Source organism: Cervus canadensis, chromosome 11, assembly GCF_019320065.1.
Source record: "Cervus canadensis isolate Bull #8, Minnesota chromosome 11, ASM1932006v1, whole genome shotgun sequence".
Taxonomy (NCBI): domain Eukaryota; kingdom Metazoa; phylum Chordata; class Mammalia; order Artiodactyla; family Cervidae; genus Cervus; species Cervus canadensis.
Genome location: NC_057396.1, coordinates 38,615,372 through 38,634,710, shown reverse-complemented (window position 1 = coordinate 38,634,710; position 19,339 = coordinate 38,615,372). Strand labels below are relative to the sequence as shown.

The 19,339-nt window shown below is 44.5% G+C and overlaps 1 protein-coding gene and 1 non-coding gene across 10 annotated transcripts in view; one reads left to right on the top strand and one right to left on the bottom strand.

Moving 5' to 3' along the window:
• The window catches only part of IRAG1 (inositol 1,4,5-triphosphate receptor associated 1), a 119,672-nt gene that overhangs the window by 31,008 nt on the left and 69,325 nt on the right, over positions 1–19,339 (bottom strand). For all 9 annotated transcript variants that reach the window (XM_043482089.1, XM_043482092.1, XM_043482096.1 and 6 more), the window contains 5 exons: positions 18,246–18,324; positions 11,877–12,000; positions 4,173–4,203; positions 1,685–1,825; positions 1,095–1,226 (listed from right to left, as the gene is read on the bottom strand). In XM_043482089.1, coding sequence (XP_043338024.1) covers positions 1,095–1,226; positions 1,685–1,825; positions 4,173–4,203; positions 11,877–12,000; positions 18,246–18,324 — 507 coding nt within the window. The remainder of the gene's footprint in view (positions 1–1,094; positions 1,227–1,684; positions 1,826–4,172; positions 4,204–11,876; positions 12,001–18,245; positions 18,325–19,339) is intronic.
• On the top strand, positions 13,757–13,830 carry TRNAG-UCC. The gene has a single exon. It is a non-coding gene; the product is annotated as a tRNA-Gly (tRNA).

Genomic DNA, 19,339 nt, shown 5'->3' with positions numbered 1-19,339 from the left:
TAGAAGAACACAGGTGAGACAGCCCTGTGGCCTGTTCTTCTTTCATTCTATGAGAACCGCCCAGGGCCGGGCCCCAGGAACACCCCTGCCATGCAATCCACATAGCGGGACACATGGTGCACAGACCCATGGTAACAGCAACAGTGACAACAACATCCCGGTGCTTTACAAGCGTCACAGCAGCCTTGTATGGCAGACACTGCATTCTACAGTCAGAGCAGCTGGCGCACAGAGAGCTCGTTAACTGACCCAAGGTCACACAGTGAACCCTGGTAGAATCAGAATGAAAACTCAGGCCACCTGGCCCCACAACACCATGATGGGTGGGGGCAGTACCTTGTGTGCCTCAAGACTTCAAAGTGGCTGCAAGGGAGCCACACTGGGGCTTACATCCCAGGTTTGCCTATCACTAGTGCTATTACCTTTCTGAGATGTCACATCTTTATTGAGGAATATCTTTCCAAGGTTACTGGGGAGGATTAATGAAACAAAGCAGGTTTTCCTAAAGCATGTTTTGCCAAACACTAATTCCATGGGAGTTGAGTAGGTATTTTATAGGGAGAAAAAAAAAAAAAGAAGGAAGGGGTGGTTCTTTATTCAAATACATTTGAGAACTACACAGGTAACATTAAACAGGAATTTTCATTACAGGACTTCTCAAAGCCTTGCTTATGCCAACATGCATTAGAAATCTCCAAGGAAGGTAGCACGCAGCAGTCTAAATTGCTTTAGTTGTGTCTGACTTTTTGTGACCCCACAGACTGTAGCCTCCCAGGCTCCTCTGTCCTTAGGATTCTCCAGGCAAGAATACTGGAGTGCGTTGCCATGCCCTCCTTCAGGAGATCTTCGCAACCCAGGGATTGAACCATCATCTCTCACATCTCCTGCACTGGCAGGAGGGTTCTTAACCACTGGCATAAAAGTTTTTTCTGGGGGAGCACCTTAAGAGTTTAATGGTCTGCCAAAAACACTCTGAAACAATTGCAATTGCGGACATAGGATGTCTGACCCAGAGGAAGACATCAGTCAGTGGGGTCTGCAGTTGTCAGTGCTTACACTGCGGCCCCAGTTACAAGAGGCGGAGCAGAGCTCACCTGGCGGACAGCCCCCACCATCTCGGCACGGCTGGAGAGGCGGGCAGCCAGGCGGTGCAGGACAGCAATGTCCTCCAGCAGCTTCTGGTAGGTCTCCCGGTGCTCGCAGTGGTGCCAGAGGGAAGCTGAGGACTGGGGAGGGAGAAGGAACATCACCTGGGGTCCTCACAGACCTAGACTTGACTTGCACTGTCCTGACCAAGAGGAGGGGCCTCTGTAGGCCACCAGCTGCAGCTGTTTCTGGGGTTGGAGAAGCCCAGTGTGGACACTGTATACCTGGCCAGCCCGGAGGAAGGGAATCACATCCAGGTCTCTGGTGCCCAAGGTGCTCCCTCTGCCATCCCAGGTCACCCAGCCCCCTTCCTGAAAAGCTGCTGAGGACTCAAAGCCCTTACACACAGCCCTGAGGTAACCAGGTCTTCAGGATCTCAGTCTCAGCTCTCTGAGGAAGATTCTGCCTGGCTCAGGGCCTCAGCCCCATTTCTCATTTCACGAGACTCTTCTTGGTGACTAAGAAAAGCGGGACACCTGGCCCAGTCCCTGGGGACAGTCCCTCCTGCAAAGGTTCTCCAATTAGGCTTTGCAATTACCGTAATGGAAGCTTTGAAGTTTTCCAGTTCCTTCTCCGTGTTTTCCTCTGTCAGGTTGCGTTCCCTTTCCGCCTGGTTAATTCTAGATTCCAGGGTGTAGCTGTCATTTCTAAAGGCCAAGGACAGTTGTACAAACACGTTCTGTTGGGAACAAGAGTGTGGGAGAAGCGCTAGGAGGAGGTACTGAAGGGACCAAGGCTGCCGGTGAGTTTTTTGCATGAGCATTTACATCACCTCATGGAACCAGCGCCCCCCCCCCCCCCCCCCCAAGCAGCTGAGTACAAATGAAACTCTCCCTTCATGGAGCAAACTGCACAAAAGATGATGAAACAGCAAGTTGAGGTCCGTGCTAGGTCCTTCCCAGGACCAGAAGACCAAACGCGTTTTACTGATAAACAATAAGACAGTAACACTTGGCTTTTTCTTAAATGTCAAGAAAATAACATCCTGTATTTGGGTTTAGATAAACTCAAGCCAACAAAGCTGACTGTGTAAGCAATTTGGATTCATGCTAGGATTTATGGCACGTGAGTTTTGGAGGTTTCGCATGAAACTACCGTATTTAAAGAAACCCCACTTGAGATGTAAGCCTGCTGATCCAAAGCACATTTCAATCAGCATCTTACCTGAATATTCCAAATCCTACATTGAAAGCAGCTTTTAGAAGCTGCCAGGAGATTAAATAAAACCAGGTATGATTCTGTTAGGAGAAGCTTTCTGGAAAGAGTATTCCATGCCAAAAATGCAGCCTGCATGAATGAACTTTGAAAGTTGGGGTTCATCACACATGGAATTCCTGGGCTAGTAGGAAACTGCTGGAGAGGAGAGACAGACAGATGGACTCTATACACAGGAAGGAAACAATGGCCTTCATCTGCCTTGCCTGCATCAAGTGGTAGCAGATTTCCACCCTTCGGGTGAGCTGATTCTGCCTGAACATCTGAGGTTCATGTAACATGGTCCACGGTGCGTAGACATCTCCAGATGGAGAACCAAAAACTGAGCTACTCAATGAGATGATGAGAGCAACACCGAAATCGTCTCTGTATCAAACGTCTTCTCTGCGCCAGCACTGCCAGGACTTTCATGCACCTTAGCTCATTTCATCCCTCAACCACATTGTGCATCAGGAACTGCCGTGCCCACTTTATGGGTAAAGAGATGGAGACCAAGAGAGGTCATTAACTGGCTCAAGGGGCCACAAGGGAGTAGCAGAGACAGGATTCAGCCTCAGACTGATTGCAAAGCCTGTGCTCCTTTGACTGTGCTGACCACGGATTGTGTCCGTACACATTGAGCACTGTTAACCAAACCACCCACGGCCATCTCCACCAATGTCAGCGGGTGGGGTTTTTCTGTCCTGCCCAAACCTCAGTCAGGTTTACCAGTAATGGTCAAAGTTTTGTTCTCTATACCTGGGTTATCCCCTTTAAAAGCAGTGCAATAAAGTGCCCTAAATTCAGTCGGAAGACGAGGATCCAAATGTTGGTTCTGCTAAGCACTGGGTCTGGGATTTCAGATGAGTCATTTAGTCCCTTAGTTTCCTCCTTTGTTCTGCTTCCTAGTCTACCTGTTTCTCAGAGCTGATGAGAGGGTCAGCTGAAAGGACGGACATGTGTGTGTCACGGGCTGTAAGTGCCATGTCTGTGTGCCAGGCAATTGTTACTATCTGTGTCAGTATTTCACATTGTCTATCTCTCTTGCTCATGTGGTCCACTGCGTCTCAGAAAGGGTATGTTCGCTTTCTTGTTATCAGGGTAAACCATGCTATAAGATTGGAAAACCTTCCATCCTCCTAACCTGGAGTGAAGATTCTGGAATCATCTATGTTCTTGCTCCCTTCCTTCTATCAGCACCAACATAATCACCATGGAAACAAACTACTGCTGGTGTCGGAGGTCCTCACTGTCTCACCTCCGATGCATTCTCTTTGTGCATCTACCCCTTCACCAGAATGAAATGCCTCCCAGCTCTCTCACCACCCTCACTGGGACAGCATCTCTGCAGAGACAAGCAGGCCCTGCGGGGAATCAGTCGAAGGGAGAGAGCTGCCCTCACAGTCTCTCACCGTGGCTGAACTGGCTTCCTTATGTCTGAAACACTCAGAAGGAAAGCACCCTCTTCTTCCAAAGTTTGAAACATGAAATCTGACCCTATTTTAATAATTTTAAAATAAACTTGATGTCACTCTGCAGCCTCCCAGCTGACTTTGTGTACCTAAGTCATGTTTTAAAGAAAACATGACTTCCAGTTACCTTCTTATCCCTGACCAAAGTTGTTACAATCTTCCATTAACTGGGGTGGGGTGGGGTGGGGTGGGGGGATGGCTGGTTCAATTGGTCTGATCACAGTGCCCATATTTCCTCCATGGTCACTCCTTCTCATGTTTGTGTAAAAACGTCAGGAGCAGAGGCAGGAGAAGGGAATGTTTTGAATAAATCCACTCATGCCCAAGTACTCAATTTCATAAAGCACTGGAATTACTTACCTCGACTTCCTTTTCAGTGAGTGGAGGGGCACTGTGAAAAAGAAAGAGACACAGAAATGAACTTTGTCCAACCCATGAAATAAACCCAAAGGTGCCTTTGAACAACCAGCAGACCAGGTGTTCCCAGGAATTGGAGTAAGAAGGGCTGCCGAGATGGAAAAGATGCAGGGTACAGTTTGCGTGAGTTCTATAACCAGTGAGGTACCGCCCAGACACTGACTCCTACAGAGGAAGTGTGTTGGAAAATATTAGATTCTGGGGTCAGTGCTCTCCAAGTGCCTCTACTAACTGTGACTTTGGATGAGCTATTTAATCTAAGTTCGCTCATCTGTAAAATGGGAATAGTATCTATCTTGCAGGAGTCTTATAAAGAATACGTGTATGTGTGTAAAAATATGTATACAATATATGCATATATATGTGGGTTTATTTTCATACATATATGACATCTACACAATTGTTTATGTGTATATACATATACAAGCATATATTCATATGTATATGCGTGCATGTGTACATCTGTGTATATACATGTGATGTCTACACTTGGTGGGCACTCAGGAGATGTTGACTATGACTAACAGGTGTGTTGTGAAGTCTTAATGAGAGAATACACAAGCTCTATACTTTATGAGTTGTATACATCTGAACAGCCATTATTTTTCCGGGGCTGCTCAGGTCTGCAAAGCCTGACGCTTCTCTTGCCCTTGAGGACTGTGACAAGGGTGCATGTGAGCCAGAGAATAAATGGTAGGAAAGAGTGGCCAGAGCTCTTCTCCCTACAAAGACCTCCTCTGATGGCTGGAATCAGATCGGGCGAGAAAGTCCCAGCTGGTGCAGAGGGCGTGGTTCCCCCAGCAAGCATCCTCCACTCTGCACGCTCGCTCTGCCACCACTCTGGCAGGTGACTAAAGCTAGCCCAGCTCAGAAACCTGGACAATGTAAATAACACACGGGCCCTTTCCTGTGCTGGGGAGGGAGGACGAGGAGGAGTCCCACCGGCGTCACAGGACTTGGCAACACAGCGTGCCATCGATAAGGCTCTCAGGAAACACAGCTTCCTCCCTTTGACGGGTGTGGAGGGACCCTGAGAGCAAAGGTAGGGGTCAGCAGTCTCTGCAAGGGGCTGGTTCTCACCCCTGACAAGGGACTATGAGAACCTTCCTGTCAGGATGAGACAACAAGACCCCACGGCCATCCAGTCAGCAGAGTACAGAGCACGAGATAAACAAGTGCAAAGATCTTGGATGCTTGCAATTCTTGCCACGACCCCATCCGTCAGGCCCTTTCCTCTGGGGACCAGCCAACAACCTCAATTCTCCTATAGAGCATGCACATCTTGCCTAAATGGTGTATCAGAACTTACTGAGCTTACCTTTGACTCTTGACTTTGTTTGGACATTATGTGAAAATTACATATTTTCATCAATTATTAACCAAACTTATTTTTCAACCTTGATTACTCACTAGCTGCTTTTCTTTTTGCTATAGAACACTTTTTTTTTTTTTTTTTTAATGTACAAGGCCTTGAGGGCTCAGGGAAGTGTGGTTTAGGTAAAGAAACTGCATGACAAGGCCAGCTCCCAGAGCAGAGAGCTCTGCCTCATGAACTGTCACTGGCAGGCAACGGGGCAAAGCCATTACCCTCCAGAAAGGTGGTGACGTTTGAGGAGACCAGTTTGGATGTCACTGTGTGCCTCAGAATTCAAACTGCCTTAAGAGGCCTTAGAATAAAATCAAGGGCCTCTGTGAACTGTCCCCTACCAGACTCTTTTTCTCACTCTTCAGCCATGTTGGCTGTTTCCTCTTCAAACACACTTACCTCATGTGGCCCCAGGGCCTTTGCATTTACTGTTCTTCCCTTTTTTTCATTCTCTTACATTTGTAATTCAGTAGTTTTTAGTATATTCATAGAAGTGTACAAACATCATTACAGTCAAACTTAGAAGTTTTTAATCATCCCCAAAAGGAACTCTGAGCCAATTAGCAGTCACTCTCCCAACCCCCATCCTGAGCCCTAGACAATCACTAATCTACTTTGTCTCTATGGATGTCCCTATCCTGGATATCTCATATAAACGGAGTCATACGACATATGACTGACTTCTTTCACTTACCATAATGTTTTAAAGGTTCATCCACCTGGTAGCATATACAAATACTTCATTTTTATGGCTGAATAGTATTCTATTCTACAGATATATCATTTTACTTATCTGTTTATCAGTTGATAGGCATTTGGTTTGTTTCCATTTTTAGCTATTATGAAAAATGCTTGTGACTGAACATTAACATTTCAGTTTTTGTGTGTGCACATATTTTCATCTCTGCTATATATGTAGGAGTGGAATTGCTGGGCCATACAATAACTGTATGTTTAACTTTTTGATGAATTGTTATTCAAAATGGCCATACCATTTTACTGAGAATTTCAATTCCTCCACATCCTCACCAACATTTGCTACTGCCCATGTTTTTTATTGTGCTTCCATGGTGGCACAGTCAGTAAAGCATTGACCTGCAATGTGGAAGACCTGGGTTCGATTCCTGGGTTGGGAAAATCCCCTGGAGGAGGGCATGGCAACCCACTCCAGTATTCTTTCCTGGAAAATCTCCATGGACAGAGGAACCTGGAGGTCTGCAGTCCATGGGGTCGCAAAGAGTTGAATATGACTGAGCGACTAAACATAGCACAGCACACGTTTTCTATTATAACTATTCTAGAGACTTAAAATTATATCTCATTTTAGACATTTATGATAAATGATAAATCACTGATTTAATGACATTATTATTCATGATAAACCATTTGAATTTGCATTTCCCTAATGACTAAAAGGTGAGGAAAGGAAGGCACCTAAAAGATGGCAGAGTAGAAGGACATGCGCTCACCTTCTCCTCTGAGAGCTCCAAAACTGCAACTAACTGCTGAACCATTGACAGGAGAATGTTGGATCCTACCCAAAAAAGACCCCACATCCAAGGGCAAAGGAGAAGCCCCAACAAGGGTAGGAGGGGAAAAATCACATTTAGAATCAAACCCCATAACTTCCAGAGATGCTCAGAGGGCTCAAACAAAACCTTGTGCATGCCAGGACCCAGGGACCCCACAAGAGACTGAACCAGACCTGCCTTTGAGTGTTTGAGTGTCTCCCGTGGAGGTATGGGTCAGCAGTGGCCTGCCGCAGGGACAGGGACTCTGGCAGCAGCAGATCTGGGAAGCAAGGTGTGTGAGCCCCACCATAGAGCCATCAAGCAGACAAACCCACAAACTGGAGCAATGACCCCACAAGAGACTGAGCCAGACTTGCCTATGAGTGTCCAGGAGTCTCCGGTGGAGGCATGGGTAGACAGTGGTCTTCCGTGGGGCCAGGGGCACTGAATACAACAGTCCTGGCATAAGTCCTTTTGAAGGAGGACCCCCTCCCATGGTTTGGCCTCAGGCCAAACTACAGGGAGAGAACACAGCCCCACCCATCAACAGAAAATTGGGTTAAAGATTTACTTAGTATGGCCCTGCCCATCAGAGCAAGACCAGGATTCCCCTCAGCCAGTCCCTACCATCAGGAAGTTTCCACAAACCTCTTATCCTTATCCATCAGAGGACAGACAGAATGGAAACTACAGTTACAGAGAACTAACCAAACTGATCACCTGGATCACAGCCTTGTCTAACTCAATGAAACTATGAGCCATGAAACTATGTAGGGCCACCCAGGACGGACGGGTCATGGTGGAGAGTTCTGACAAGATGTGGTCCACCGGAGAAGGGAATGGCAAATCACTTCAGTATTCTTACCTTCAGAACCCCATGAACATTTTGAAACGTCAAAAAGTTATGACAGTGAAAGATGCGGGTGCCCAATATGCTACTGGAGAAGAGTGGAGAAATAACTCCAGAAAGAATGAAAAGGCTGAGCCAAAGCAAAAACAACACCCAGTTGTGGTTGTGACTGGTGACGGAAGTCAAGTCAGATGCTGTAAGGAACAATATTGCATAGGAACATGGAATGTTAGGTCCATGAATCAAGGTAAATAATTGGAAGTGGTCAAACAGGAGTGAGGCAAGAGTGAGCATCAATATTTTAGGAATCAGTGAACTAAAACGGACCGAAATGAGTGAATTTAATTTGGAAGACCATTATATCTACTACTGTGGGCAAGAATCCCTTGGAAGAAATGGAGTAGCCCTCGTAGTCAACAAAAGAGTCCAAAATGCAGTACTTGGGTATAACCTCAAAAATGACAGAATGATCACTTTTCATTTCCATGGCAAACCTTTCAATATCACAGTGATCCAAGTCTATGCCCCAACCACTAATGCTGAAGAAGCTGAAGTTGAAAGGTTCTATGAAGACCTATAAGACCTTCTAGAACTAACACCAGAAAAAGATGTCCTTTTTTATCATAGGGGACTGGAATGCAAAAGTAGGAAGTCAAGAGGTATCTGGAATGACAGGAAAGTTTGGCCTTGGAGTAAAAATGAAGCAAGCCAAAGGTTGACAGAATTTTGCCTGATCATAGCAAACACTCTCTTCCAACAACACAAGAGACGACTCTACACAGGGACATCACCAGATGATCAATACCGAAAGCAGATTGATTATATTCTTTGCAGCCAAAGATGGAGAAGCTCTCCAGAGTCAGCAAAAACAAGGCCAGGAGCTGACTGTGGCTCAAATCATGAACTCCTTATTGGAAAATTCAGACTTAAACTGAAGAAAGTAGGGAAAACCAGTAGACTGTTAAGATATGACATAAATCAAATCCCTTACAATACAGTGGAAGTGACAAATAGATTCAAGGGATTAGATCTGATACAGAGTGCTTGAAGAACTATGGACAGAGGTTCAGAACACTGTACAGGAGGTGGTGATCAAAACCATCCCCAAGAAGAAGAAATGCAAAAAGGCAAGATCATTGTCTGAGGAGGCCTTCCAAATAGCTGAGAAAAGAAGAGAAGCAAAAGGCAAAGGAGAAAAGGAAAGATATATCCATCTGAATGCAGAGTTCCAAAGAACAGCAAGGAGAGATAAGAAAGCCTGCCTCAGTGATCAATGCAAAGAAATAGAGGAAAACAACAGAATGGAAAAGACTAGAGAGCTCTTCAAGAAAATTAGAGATACCAAGGGAATATTTCATTCAAAGATGGGCTCAATAAAGGACAGAAACAGTATGGACCTAACAGAAGCAGAAGATATTAAGAACAGGTGGCAAGAATACACAGAAGACCTATACAAAAAAATCTTAATAACCCAGATAACCATGATGGTGTGATTACTCACCTAGAGCCAGACATCCTGGAGTGTGAAGTCAAGTGGGCCTTAGGGATCATCACTACAAAGAAAGCTAGTCGAGATGATGGAATTCTAGCTGAGCTATTTCAAATCCTCAGAGATGATGGTGTGAAAGTACTACACTCAATATGCCAGTGAATTTGGAAAACTCAGCAGTGGCCACAGGACTGGAAAAGATCAGTTTTCATTCCAATCCCAAAGAAAGGCAATGCCAAAGAATGTTCAGACTACCACACAATCGCACTCATCTCACACACTAGCAAAGTAATGCTCAAAATTCTCCAAGCTAGGCTTCAACAGTACTTGAATTGACAACTTCCAGATGTTCAAGTTGGGTTTAGGAAAGGCAGAAGAACCAGAGATCGAATTGCCAACATCTGCTGGATCATAGAAAAAGCAAGAGAATTCCAGAAAAGCATCTACCTCTGCTTCATTAACTATACTAAAACCTTCGACTGTGTGGATAACAGCAAACTGTGGAAAATTCTTAAAGAGATGGAATACAAACCACCTTACCTGCCTCCTGAGAAATCTGTGTGCAGGTCAAGAAGCAACAGTTAGAACCAGAACATGGAACAATGGTTCCAAACTGGGAAAGGAGTATGTCAAGGCTGTATATTGTCACCCTGCTTATTTAACTTATATGCAGAGTACATCATGCGAAATGCCAGACTGGATAAAGCACAAGCTGGAATCAAGACTGCTGGGAGAAATACCAACAACCTCAGATAATGCAGATGACACCATCCTTATGGCAGAAAGTGAAGAGGAACTAAAAAGCCTCTTGATGAAAGTGAAAGAGGAGAGTGAAAAAGCTGGCTTAAAATTCAACATTCAAAAAACTAAGATCATGGTATCTGGTCCCATCACTTCATGGCAAATAGATGGGGAAACAATGGAAAGACAGACTTTATTTTCTTGAGCTCCAAAATCATTGCAGATGGTGACTGCAGCCATAAAATTAAAAGATGCTTATTCCCTGGAAGAAAAACTATGACCAACCTAGACAGCATATTAAAAAGCAGAGACATTACTTTACCAACAAAGGTCCATTTAGTCAAGGCTATGGTTTTTCCAGTAGTCATGTATGGATGGGAGAGTTGGACTATAAAGAAAGCTGACTGACGAATTGATGCTTTTGAACAGTGGTGTTGGAGAAGACTCTTGAGAGTCCCTTGGACTGCAAGGAAATCCAACCAGTCCATCCTAAAGGAAATCAGTCCTGAATATTCACTGGAAGGACTGATGCTAAAGCTCCAATATTTTGGCCGCCTGATGTGAAGAGCAGACTCATTTGAAAAGACCCTGAAGTTGAGAAAGATTGAAGGCAGGAGGAGAAGGGGACAACAGAGGATGAGATGGTTGGATGGACATGCGTTTGAGCAAGCTCTGGGAGTTAGTGATGGACAGGGAAGCCTGGTGGGCTGCAGTCCATGCGATCACAAAGAGTCAGACACGACTGAGCGACTGAACTGAATGACTAATGATGCTGGGCATACTTTCACGTATTCATTGACCCCTCATACATATGTATGTATGTATTTCTTTGAAGAAATGTCTATTTAAATCTTTTGTCCACTTAAAGATATTAGTTGTCAACACTACTCAGCCATAAAAAACGAAGTTGAAACTTTGCCATTTGTAGCAACATGGATGGGCTTGGAGGGCATTATGATAGGTAAAATAAGTCAGACAGAGAAAGACAAATATTGTATGATCTCACTTATGTGAAATCTGAAGAAATACAGCAAGCTAGTAAACATAACAGAAGAGAAGCAGACTTATAGACATAGGTTACCAGTGTGGAGAGGGAAAGAGGAAGGAAGAAGGGCAATATAGGAATAGGGGATTAAGAGGTACACACTATAAAAAAAAAAAAAGCTGTAAAGATATATTGTACAAAAACAGGGTATATAAAATTTTATGATGACTATAAATGGAGTACAACCTTTTTAAATTGTGAGTCATTATATTGCATATCTGTAACTTATATAATATTGTAGAACCATATTTCAATAAAAAATTTAAAATTGTTTTTAAAATTTCACAAATGTTGTGTTATTGAATTATAAGTTCTTTATATATCACAGAAACAAGCGCCTTATCACACACATGCTTTGCAAATATTTCCTCCTATTCTTTGGGTTGTCTCTTCACTTTCTCGAAGGTGTTGTTTGCATCACAAAGAGAATGTTCACTTATGAACCTTACCTGCTCTCTGAGTTGGAACCACCTCACCTGGCCCTTTATTATTCTTTTTGTTTGGGGTGCATTAGCCCTGCCTGGACTATTGGACTTTGACCCTTCTGGGGTCCAAACTCAAATCTGGTGCTCTTGTGTTCCATCCAGAGTCAAACACAGTGGCCACCCAGTGTGCGCTCTTGTGCAGCTCATGCCCCGATTTTACCTTCCAGGGAGGGACTTGTGGACCCGCAGTTTGCGAAGCAGCACATCAGAAATATTGGGCATGACATCCAGCCCGCCCTTTGACTCTTCTTCCTCAATAGCTGAGGAGAGTTCAGAAGGGTGTCCTGGAAAAACACAAAAAAGTATTTAACTTATAAAGTGTCTGTTTGAAATCACAGTAATATTCTTGGCAATTTGCTTAAGGGGGTAAGGAAGAACTTTAACATTAGAACCTGGTTATATGCCAGGGGCTTCATAATTGTTATTTTATCCTCACAATAACCCAATGAGCTAGACTTTAATCATCCTATTTTACAGGTGGGTAAACCAAGACTCAGCAAGATTAATGTTGTGTTGGCCAAAAAGTTCATTTGGGTATATCCAATGAAACCCTTTGGCCATGCTTATGGTCACAGAACTAGTAAATGGCAAGGACTACAGACAGTTCTATCTGCTCCAAGTTCTCTGTTCTTCCCACTGCTCCCCGCAGTACCAAGCAGTCTCTTTTGTCTAGGGTCTGAGATTGGTTTTTGGCAATTGGAAGCTGGTTGGCTCTTTGGCTATACTGTTTAGAAAAGTCCCCTCTATTTGGCAGGCTTCTCAGGAGGCCGGCTGCCCAACTAATCTTCCTCAAATGAATTCTATCATCTGTGTCCCGCTTAGAAATAAGCATTTGCTTCCATATTTCAACAGATAGGAGTAGAAACAGGGTTTTTCCAGAGTAAAGCTAAGGTCATTAGATCTTTGATCTTTTGTGGATCTCTGAAATAGTTGCCTCTGAGTTAGTTGTCCTGAGTTGCCTCAGGACCAATAAAAAGCTTTTTTTTTTTTTTTTCTCCAAATGTCTCCTAAACCTTTCCTTGGTCTGTGCTCTGAAGACAGAAATAACAAGCCAAGTGTTCCTCTTTCCCACAAATTTTTCTCATGTTCACAGAGAACTCCAAATCTTCCTTTCTCCATTTTCCCAACTGTTCAGCGTGGCCTCTAGAAACATCCCATGCCCCCACATTCTGGCTATTGCTACCCCAGAGGTTCCAATGTGCTCCATCAAACTCTTATCTCTGGAGCATGTTGGCAATGTCCTTTGCATTGACCTCAGTTATTCATTTGGCATAGACTTGCTGTGCCCTACGGGCTCATAGCACACTTTGAATTAAAAGTCTCAAATCTCTTTTACTTGAGCTAAATCAAATATCGATGTCTCATACAATGCTTACTTTCCATTGCAGGACTTTATATAGTTATCCATCTTGTACCATCTTTCATGGGTTTGGGCCTAGCAGATTTCCAGAACGATAGTCAAGGCCTGAGATCAGGACTATGGGCAAGGTTGTAATAGCCATGTAAATGGAGCTAATTAGAAGCCTCCTCAAGTGAGATCACGTGGTGAGATGATTAGGTATACTTTGGCTCTAGGTGAAGAATGTTTACATGCTTAGATCTTTCCAACAACTGAACAGCGTTGATGATATTCCTGGTCCTCAAGGCATCCAGCAAAGTCTGGAGAGTCATCTGTCAGAGCCAGGGCAGTCAGCAATCCTTCTTGGGATATGAGACTCTACTCATTTCACGTAGCTAGTTCTCTTAGCTACCTGTCACCTCTTGAGTTCTACCCTGACACTTACTGCTCTCTGACATTTCCATGTGACAGATGACAAACCTTGTGTTGCCTTTGGCCTTACTCTGCCTTTATGTATCCCCACTGCACCCAGCAGGGAGATAATGAAGAAGTGGGCTCCTGAGAAATCTACAGGATTGACAGAAATATACAAGATCTAATAATCATAGGGAAGTCATATGAGGGGGTTTTTGCCTGGAAAAGTCCCCTAGGTAGAACCCCACCCACTAAAATGGCTGTCTTAAGAGTGATCCCATGGAATTTCCCTGGTGGTCCAGTGGCTAAGGCTCTGCGTTTCCAATGCAGGGGGCCCCAGGTTCGATCCCTGGTCAGGGAAATAGACCCCACATGCCTCAACTAAAGATCTCACATGCCACAGTGAAGATCAAAGATCCTGCATGCTGCAACTATGAACTGGCACAGCCAAATAAATAAGTAAATATTATTTTTTAAAATGGTGATCTTAGAACTAGTGGCTCTCAGAACCAGCCACCCTCCTGATTGCAACCAAATTGACAACAATGCCAACAAAAAAAGTTAGTGTCAACTAAAAATATATCGCAGCTCTCAAATACAAGAAAAGATAATAATCTTTAAAAATAATGGTCAGAGAAAAAATTTCCTAGAGATAAATGTAGAGCTCCCAACCTTGTTAACTCTTTCTTCCTCCCTCGAAGAATCAGTCCAGAGAGGAAGATATCAGAGGTAATAGTAAGGTTGTGACAAACTTTTGTAGTCACTTTTGTGACTACAGAGCCAGAAGAGAACAGGACCAAGGGGTGAGTGGGCAGATGCAGAGGTGTTCAGAAAGTTTCTCTAGAGTAGAAAGATCTCCACCCCACCAAACAACACTCCAACAAGATGAAAAATTGCCTGTCCTGCTGTTTGTTTTTCATACTGAGGAGGAGAGGAGAAGAAAGGAAAAGCAGAAAGATAACACGGTATTCTACCAGAGCTGATGATTTCAAACAATATAAAGGGATTTACCAGAAAGGAAGATACATGAGAAAATAAATCAAACAAGTCCCTCTGATGGAGTGAGTGGCAGAAGACACATGGAAAACCCCAGCTGAAATTGACCCACCCATCCTGCACTTCTGAGAAATAGCAGAGTGGCCAAACTCTTTGAATTTTGTCTGTCTTTTCTTTCCTTTCTCTGGCAGAAGAGTGAGAGTGGCTGCTGGCAATGGATGGGTCAAGGGTGGAAAATAAACACCTGGGCAGATTGTCCCTATAATTCTACCCTGAATTGGTGAAATAATCCATGCCTTACTACTGCCCACCCAAGGGAATAGATATACCACCCCCCCACTTTGCTGTAATAAATTCAAGTGCTACGGTACGAACAAAGTTATAGAAAAAGAGCAGAAACCAACCCACAATCACCACCACCCACAGCTCCGTCTGAACTTCCCCTTTTCCCCATTCTCCAGGCAGTGACCAAGCAGACACAAAATACCCGGTCCTCAACTAAGCGCTGCCAGGAGGACAGATCTCAGAAGAGGTAGGAAGAAGTCAATGAAAATTGATCTACACGATATATCTAGGTCCAGAGAAACTTCAGGTAGAAATGTTCTTATCAAAAATAAATTAAATGAAAACAAATGTCATGGCAACTACACAAAAATAGTCAAAAGAGGAAGGAAAGTGGGGAGGAAGGTATAAAGGAAAGAAGAAAGGAAACATGCAGGACACAGATGTCAGGATGGAAGCAGAGATGCAAGAAACATGTCAAAAATGCATTTTGTGTCAAGGGCATGCCACAAGTGCTTTGACTCAAGGGGAAATTAGAGCCCCCCTCCCCAAAATGAAAACAAGAACCAGAGGTGAAATTAGAGGATGGCATAAGATGGAAGAAGATTACAATCTGAGAAAATAAACTGAAGACCAAAAATAATAATAAAAAAAAAGCAAAAAATTCTAAAAATATAGATCTAACCAATATGTTGGAAATATGAAGAAATAAAAACAAAACCTCAAGTTCAGTTAGTGGAGGAAACTGAGATGAGCTCAAGGAATAAAAAAGGAAAGAAAGATTCAAGTATTGAGAGGTAGAATAATGGACCTACAGTGGAGACACTGATGAGAAATTTCCAGATTATGGTGGCTCTGAAGTAGGGGAGAAACAAAAGGAGCAAAGAACAGAGTCAAAGGCAAGAGAGAAGAAAAAATTTCCTCCATGGAGAGAAAAGCCAAATTTGCAGACTGAAAAAGCACACCACTACAGAAAAAAATACATGTATATATAATCTTATTCTATGTATGTAGATATATCTTATATAGATCTTTATATATGGATAGGGAAATGCTTCTCCAACTACCCTCATAGAAAGAGTAAGCCACCTACAGGGAAAGGTGAAGATTGAGAAGTGCTGTAAATAAGCTGGTCTTAGACTTCTCAGCAACACTGAATACAGTGTAGCATTATAAAGATCTGGGGGAAATAGAGATCCAGAATGTATAAACATCCAAGCGCTCTTTCAAGGGACTTCCTTCCCTGGTGACTCAGTGGTAAAGACTCCACCTGCCAATGCAGAAAGGTGTGTTCTGTTTCTGGGTCGGGAAGATCCCCTGGAGAAGGGAATGACAACTCACTCCAGTATTCTTGCCTGGGAAATTTCATGGACAGAGGAGCCTGGTGGGCTATAGTCCATGGGGTCACAAAGAGTTGGACGTGAGTTAGTAACTAAATAGACCAACAGCACCAGTACCTCAATGGTATTTTTGAAGTGTTTATATTTCTTGTTTCTTTGTGGCTTAGATAATCATACACTGCATCCTTTTAAAATGTATATCAAAGACTGGTTCTGGGCCCTTGATTCTGTTTTATTCTGATAAGTACTATACCACTTTAATTACTACTGCCTTATAATATGTTCTAAGTGTATAATCAGTTACTTCTCCCCTCTTGCTGTTTTTTTTTAAAAGAGTATTCATTATATTTTAGATATAAAGATTCAGTGAAAATTAATAGAGCAACTAGACAAGAATTCAGGAGATTGGACTTCGTGGCCAAATACCACTTAACAGTGTCTGGTGTCTTTCAATGTGTCTGGTGTCTTTGTGACACTCTGGACTGTATCCTGCCAGGCTCCTCTGTCCATGGGATTCTCCAGGCAAGAATACTAGAGTGGGTTGCCATGCCCTCCTCCAGGAGACCTTCCCGACCCAGGCATCAAATCTGTATCCCCTCCTGGGCAGGGAGTTTCTTTACCATTGAGTCACCTGGGAAGCCCAATCTTTGAGGTAACAGAATCTTAAATCTTCAGATACATATATCTTATTAAATAAAACAAAATTCAGAAGTATTAGTAAGATAAATACAAATATAACTATATATAAATGGCTAAAAAACAGATTTGCTACCCCAATTAAGGAGAAATAATTGGGCTTCCCTGGTGGCTCAGATGGTAAAGAATCCACCTACAATGTAGGAGACCTGAGTTTGATCCCTGGGTCAGGAAGATCCCCTGGAGAAGGGAATGGCTACCCACTCCAGTATTCTTGCCTGGAGAATCCCATGGACAGAGGAGTCTGGTGGGCTATAGTGCATGGAGTTGCGAAGAGTTGGACACGACTGAGTGACTAACACATATACACCAGAGAGAATAAAAAGTTGCTGCTTTTTAAGAATTTATGGGGTTGTGGGCAAAATTTTTAAGATAAATCTTTTTCTAGGGTTTTAGACCTGCTTTAATAAAGAAGTTAGAAATTAAAAGTAGAGATTATATCATGTTTTTTCCAAAAATCTCATCTAAAGATGATTTTTTAAAAAATAGTTCTTTAAAAAATTACTGGATATTTTACTTCTGTGAATCCACTTGTCAATGCTGAATAGGTAGGTGTTAGTTATTATATGTCAGACTGTGTGCTAAGTCACTTCAGTCCTGTCTGACTCTTTGCAACCCCGTGGACTGTAACCCGCCAGGCTCCTCTGTCCAAGAGATTTCCCAGGCAAGAATACTGGAGTGTATTGCCATGCCCTTCCCCAGGGGATCTTCCTGACTCAGGGATTGAATTCATGTCTCTTATGACTCCTGTATTGGCAGGCAGGTTCTTTACCACTAGCACCACCTGAGAAACCCCTATGTCGGACTGGGGGCTTCCAGCATAGCTGATGGCACTGTGGACTTGAACACACAACAGTCCTTAGGCAGAAGGCTTCTGTGCTGAGAATGACTGAATGAGCATCAGCCATCCGGAGAGGGAGCTTGGGGTGGAGGGGAGGCAAGACCTCCCCCCAAGTCTTCCTTTCTGAAGATAAGTCTGGCAAGAGGGTGGGTGGGGCCTTGCAGTCCCCAGGAAGGAGGGGCTGGGGTCTGGACTCTGTGGTGACTGCAGATTAGAAAGCAAGAGATGACTCTGATGTCTCAAAAAGAGGAAGTGTTCTAGTTGGTGACATCCGGGGTGTGAGAGGAAAAGGAAACATCAAAAGTTCAGGCCTGGGTCACCCTTCCAGACCCACTAGGTGCTAATGAGACTCAGGGAGGACTGGTAGGATCTGGAACAGGGGCTGGTTGGAAGGAGGCAAGTTTAGAGGTTCTCTGAGTGAGCAGGAAACACCATCTGATTCATTCATTCATCCATCTGCAAATATTTAGCAAGGGCCTGCTCTGCGTCCGGCCCACACTCGCCACCAGGACGGACAAAGGCCCTGACAGGAAGTGCAGTGTTTACACGTTCAGCTTCTTTGATCTGGAGAAAATGAATCCAGCCCTAGCCTGAGGAGAGTGTCTCTTCAATCCCACCTACCTTTTTCCTGCTCGGCCGCTTCACTAAGTTCTGGAAGCTTGAGCCCCACTAAGTTCTGATTTCTCAGCAGGATGTGCTCCTTTTTAGGGAAAGAAAGACAACATTTCAGATGGCGACCTCACGCTGGACTCCTCCCCTCGGTTCTCTGGCTCCGTGACTGCTCAGTCTCACGGAGCCGACACTAGGAACATGGACCGTCACGATACCTGAGGGGCGCTAGGAAGACCGCTTCTCTCCCGGCCCATAAAGGTGCTAGAAACTCCAGCTTCAGCACCCCATTCCCTGAGTCAGGAATTGTCCTTGGCGCGGCCACCTTTTAAAATCGGCCTGTGAGCCTCAGAGCGAGAGAGCGGCCAGCCACACGGTGGCTGAAGGCTGGAGGACAAACAGAAGCAGAGCCCGGGGCTCTGGGGAAGGAAGGTCCCCTGGGTGTATGTGGGGCTGCCAAAGATGGAAACAATCTCTGTGATCTCATGGCTGTGCTGGGAGCTGGCCGGAGCCTCCTGCCTTGTTGTTCTTGGGCAGCGAGTGCCCACTTCCGGGACTCGTGGCCTCCCCTGCCCCCAGCTCCTCAGCGGCCTGTGATGGCACCTCTTAAGATGTTCAACTCTCCAGACCAATGAGGACTGCAGATTGCCGCCTCAAGGCAGAAGGCCAGCAGCCCCTGCTGCTGGGGGCCTCACCAGCAGAGCTGGGGAGAGATGGGGCTGCTGACTCCAGGTATGTGGCACAGGAAGCCTCACACTTGTACCAAGTCCAAGACCTGCACCCCCAGGAGGAATGCTGGACAGGGCTCCTCAGCCCCATGACTTCTGCTTTCTAAGAGGGTTTTCAGTGTCCCTGTAGCGGAGGCCACTTGGGCAGTTTGCCTCCTGGATGAAGGAGAGGAAGAGGCCAGCAGAGGGAGCTCTGGCCCAAATGGAAGTCACAGGCAGGGCCCTTTACCTGCTTCTTTAGCCAGCTGCCCACAACCAAGCAGCTCTCAGGACCCTGGCTTGGGGTAGCTGTGAAGGGCTGGGGATGAGGTCAGATGCAGGGCAGTGGTTAGTGAAACGAGGCTTCCAGATTCTTTGTACTTTACTGAAGAGAGAAAT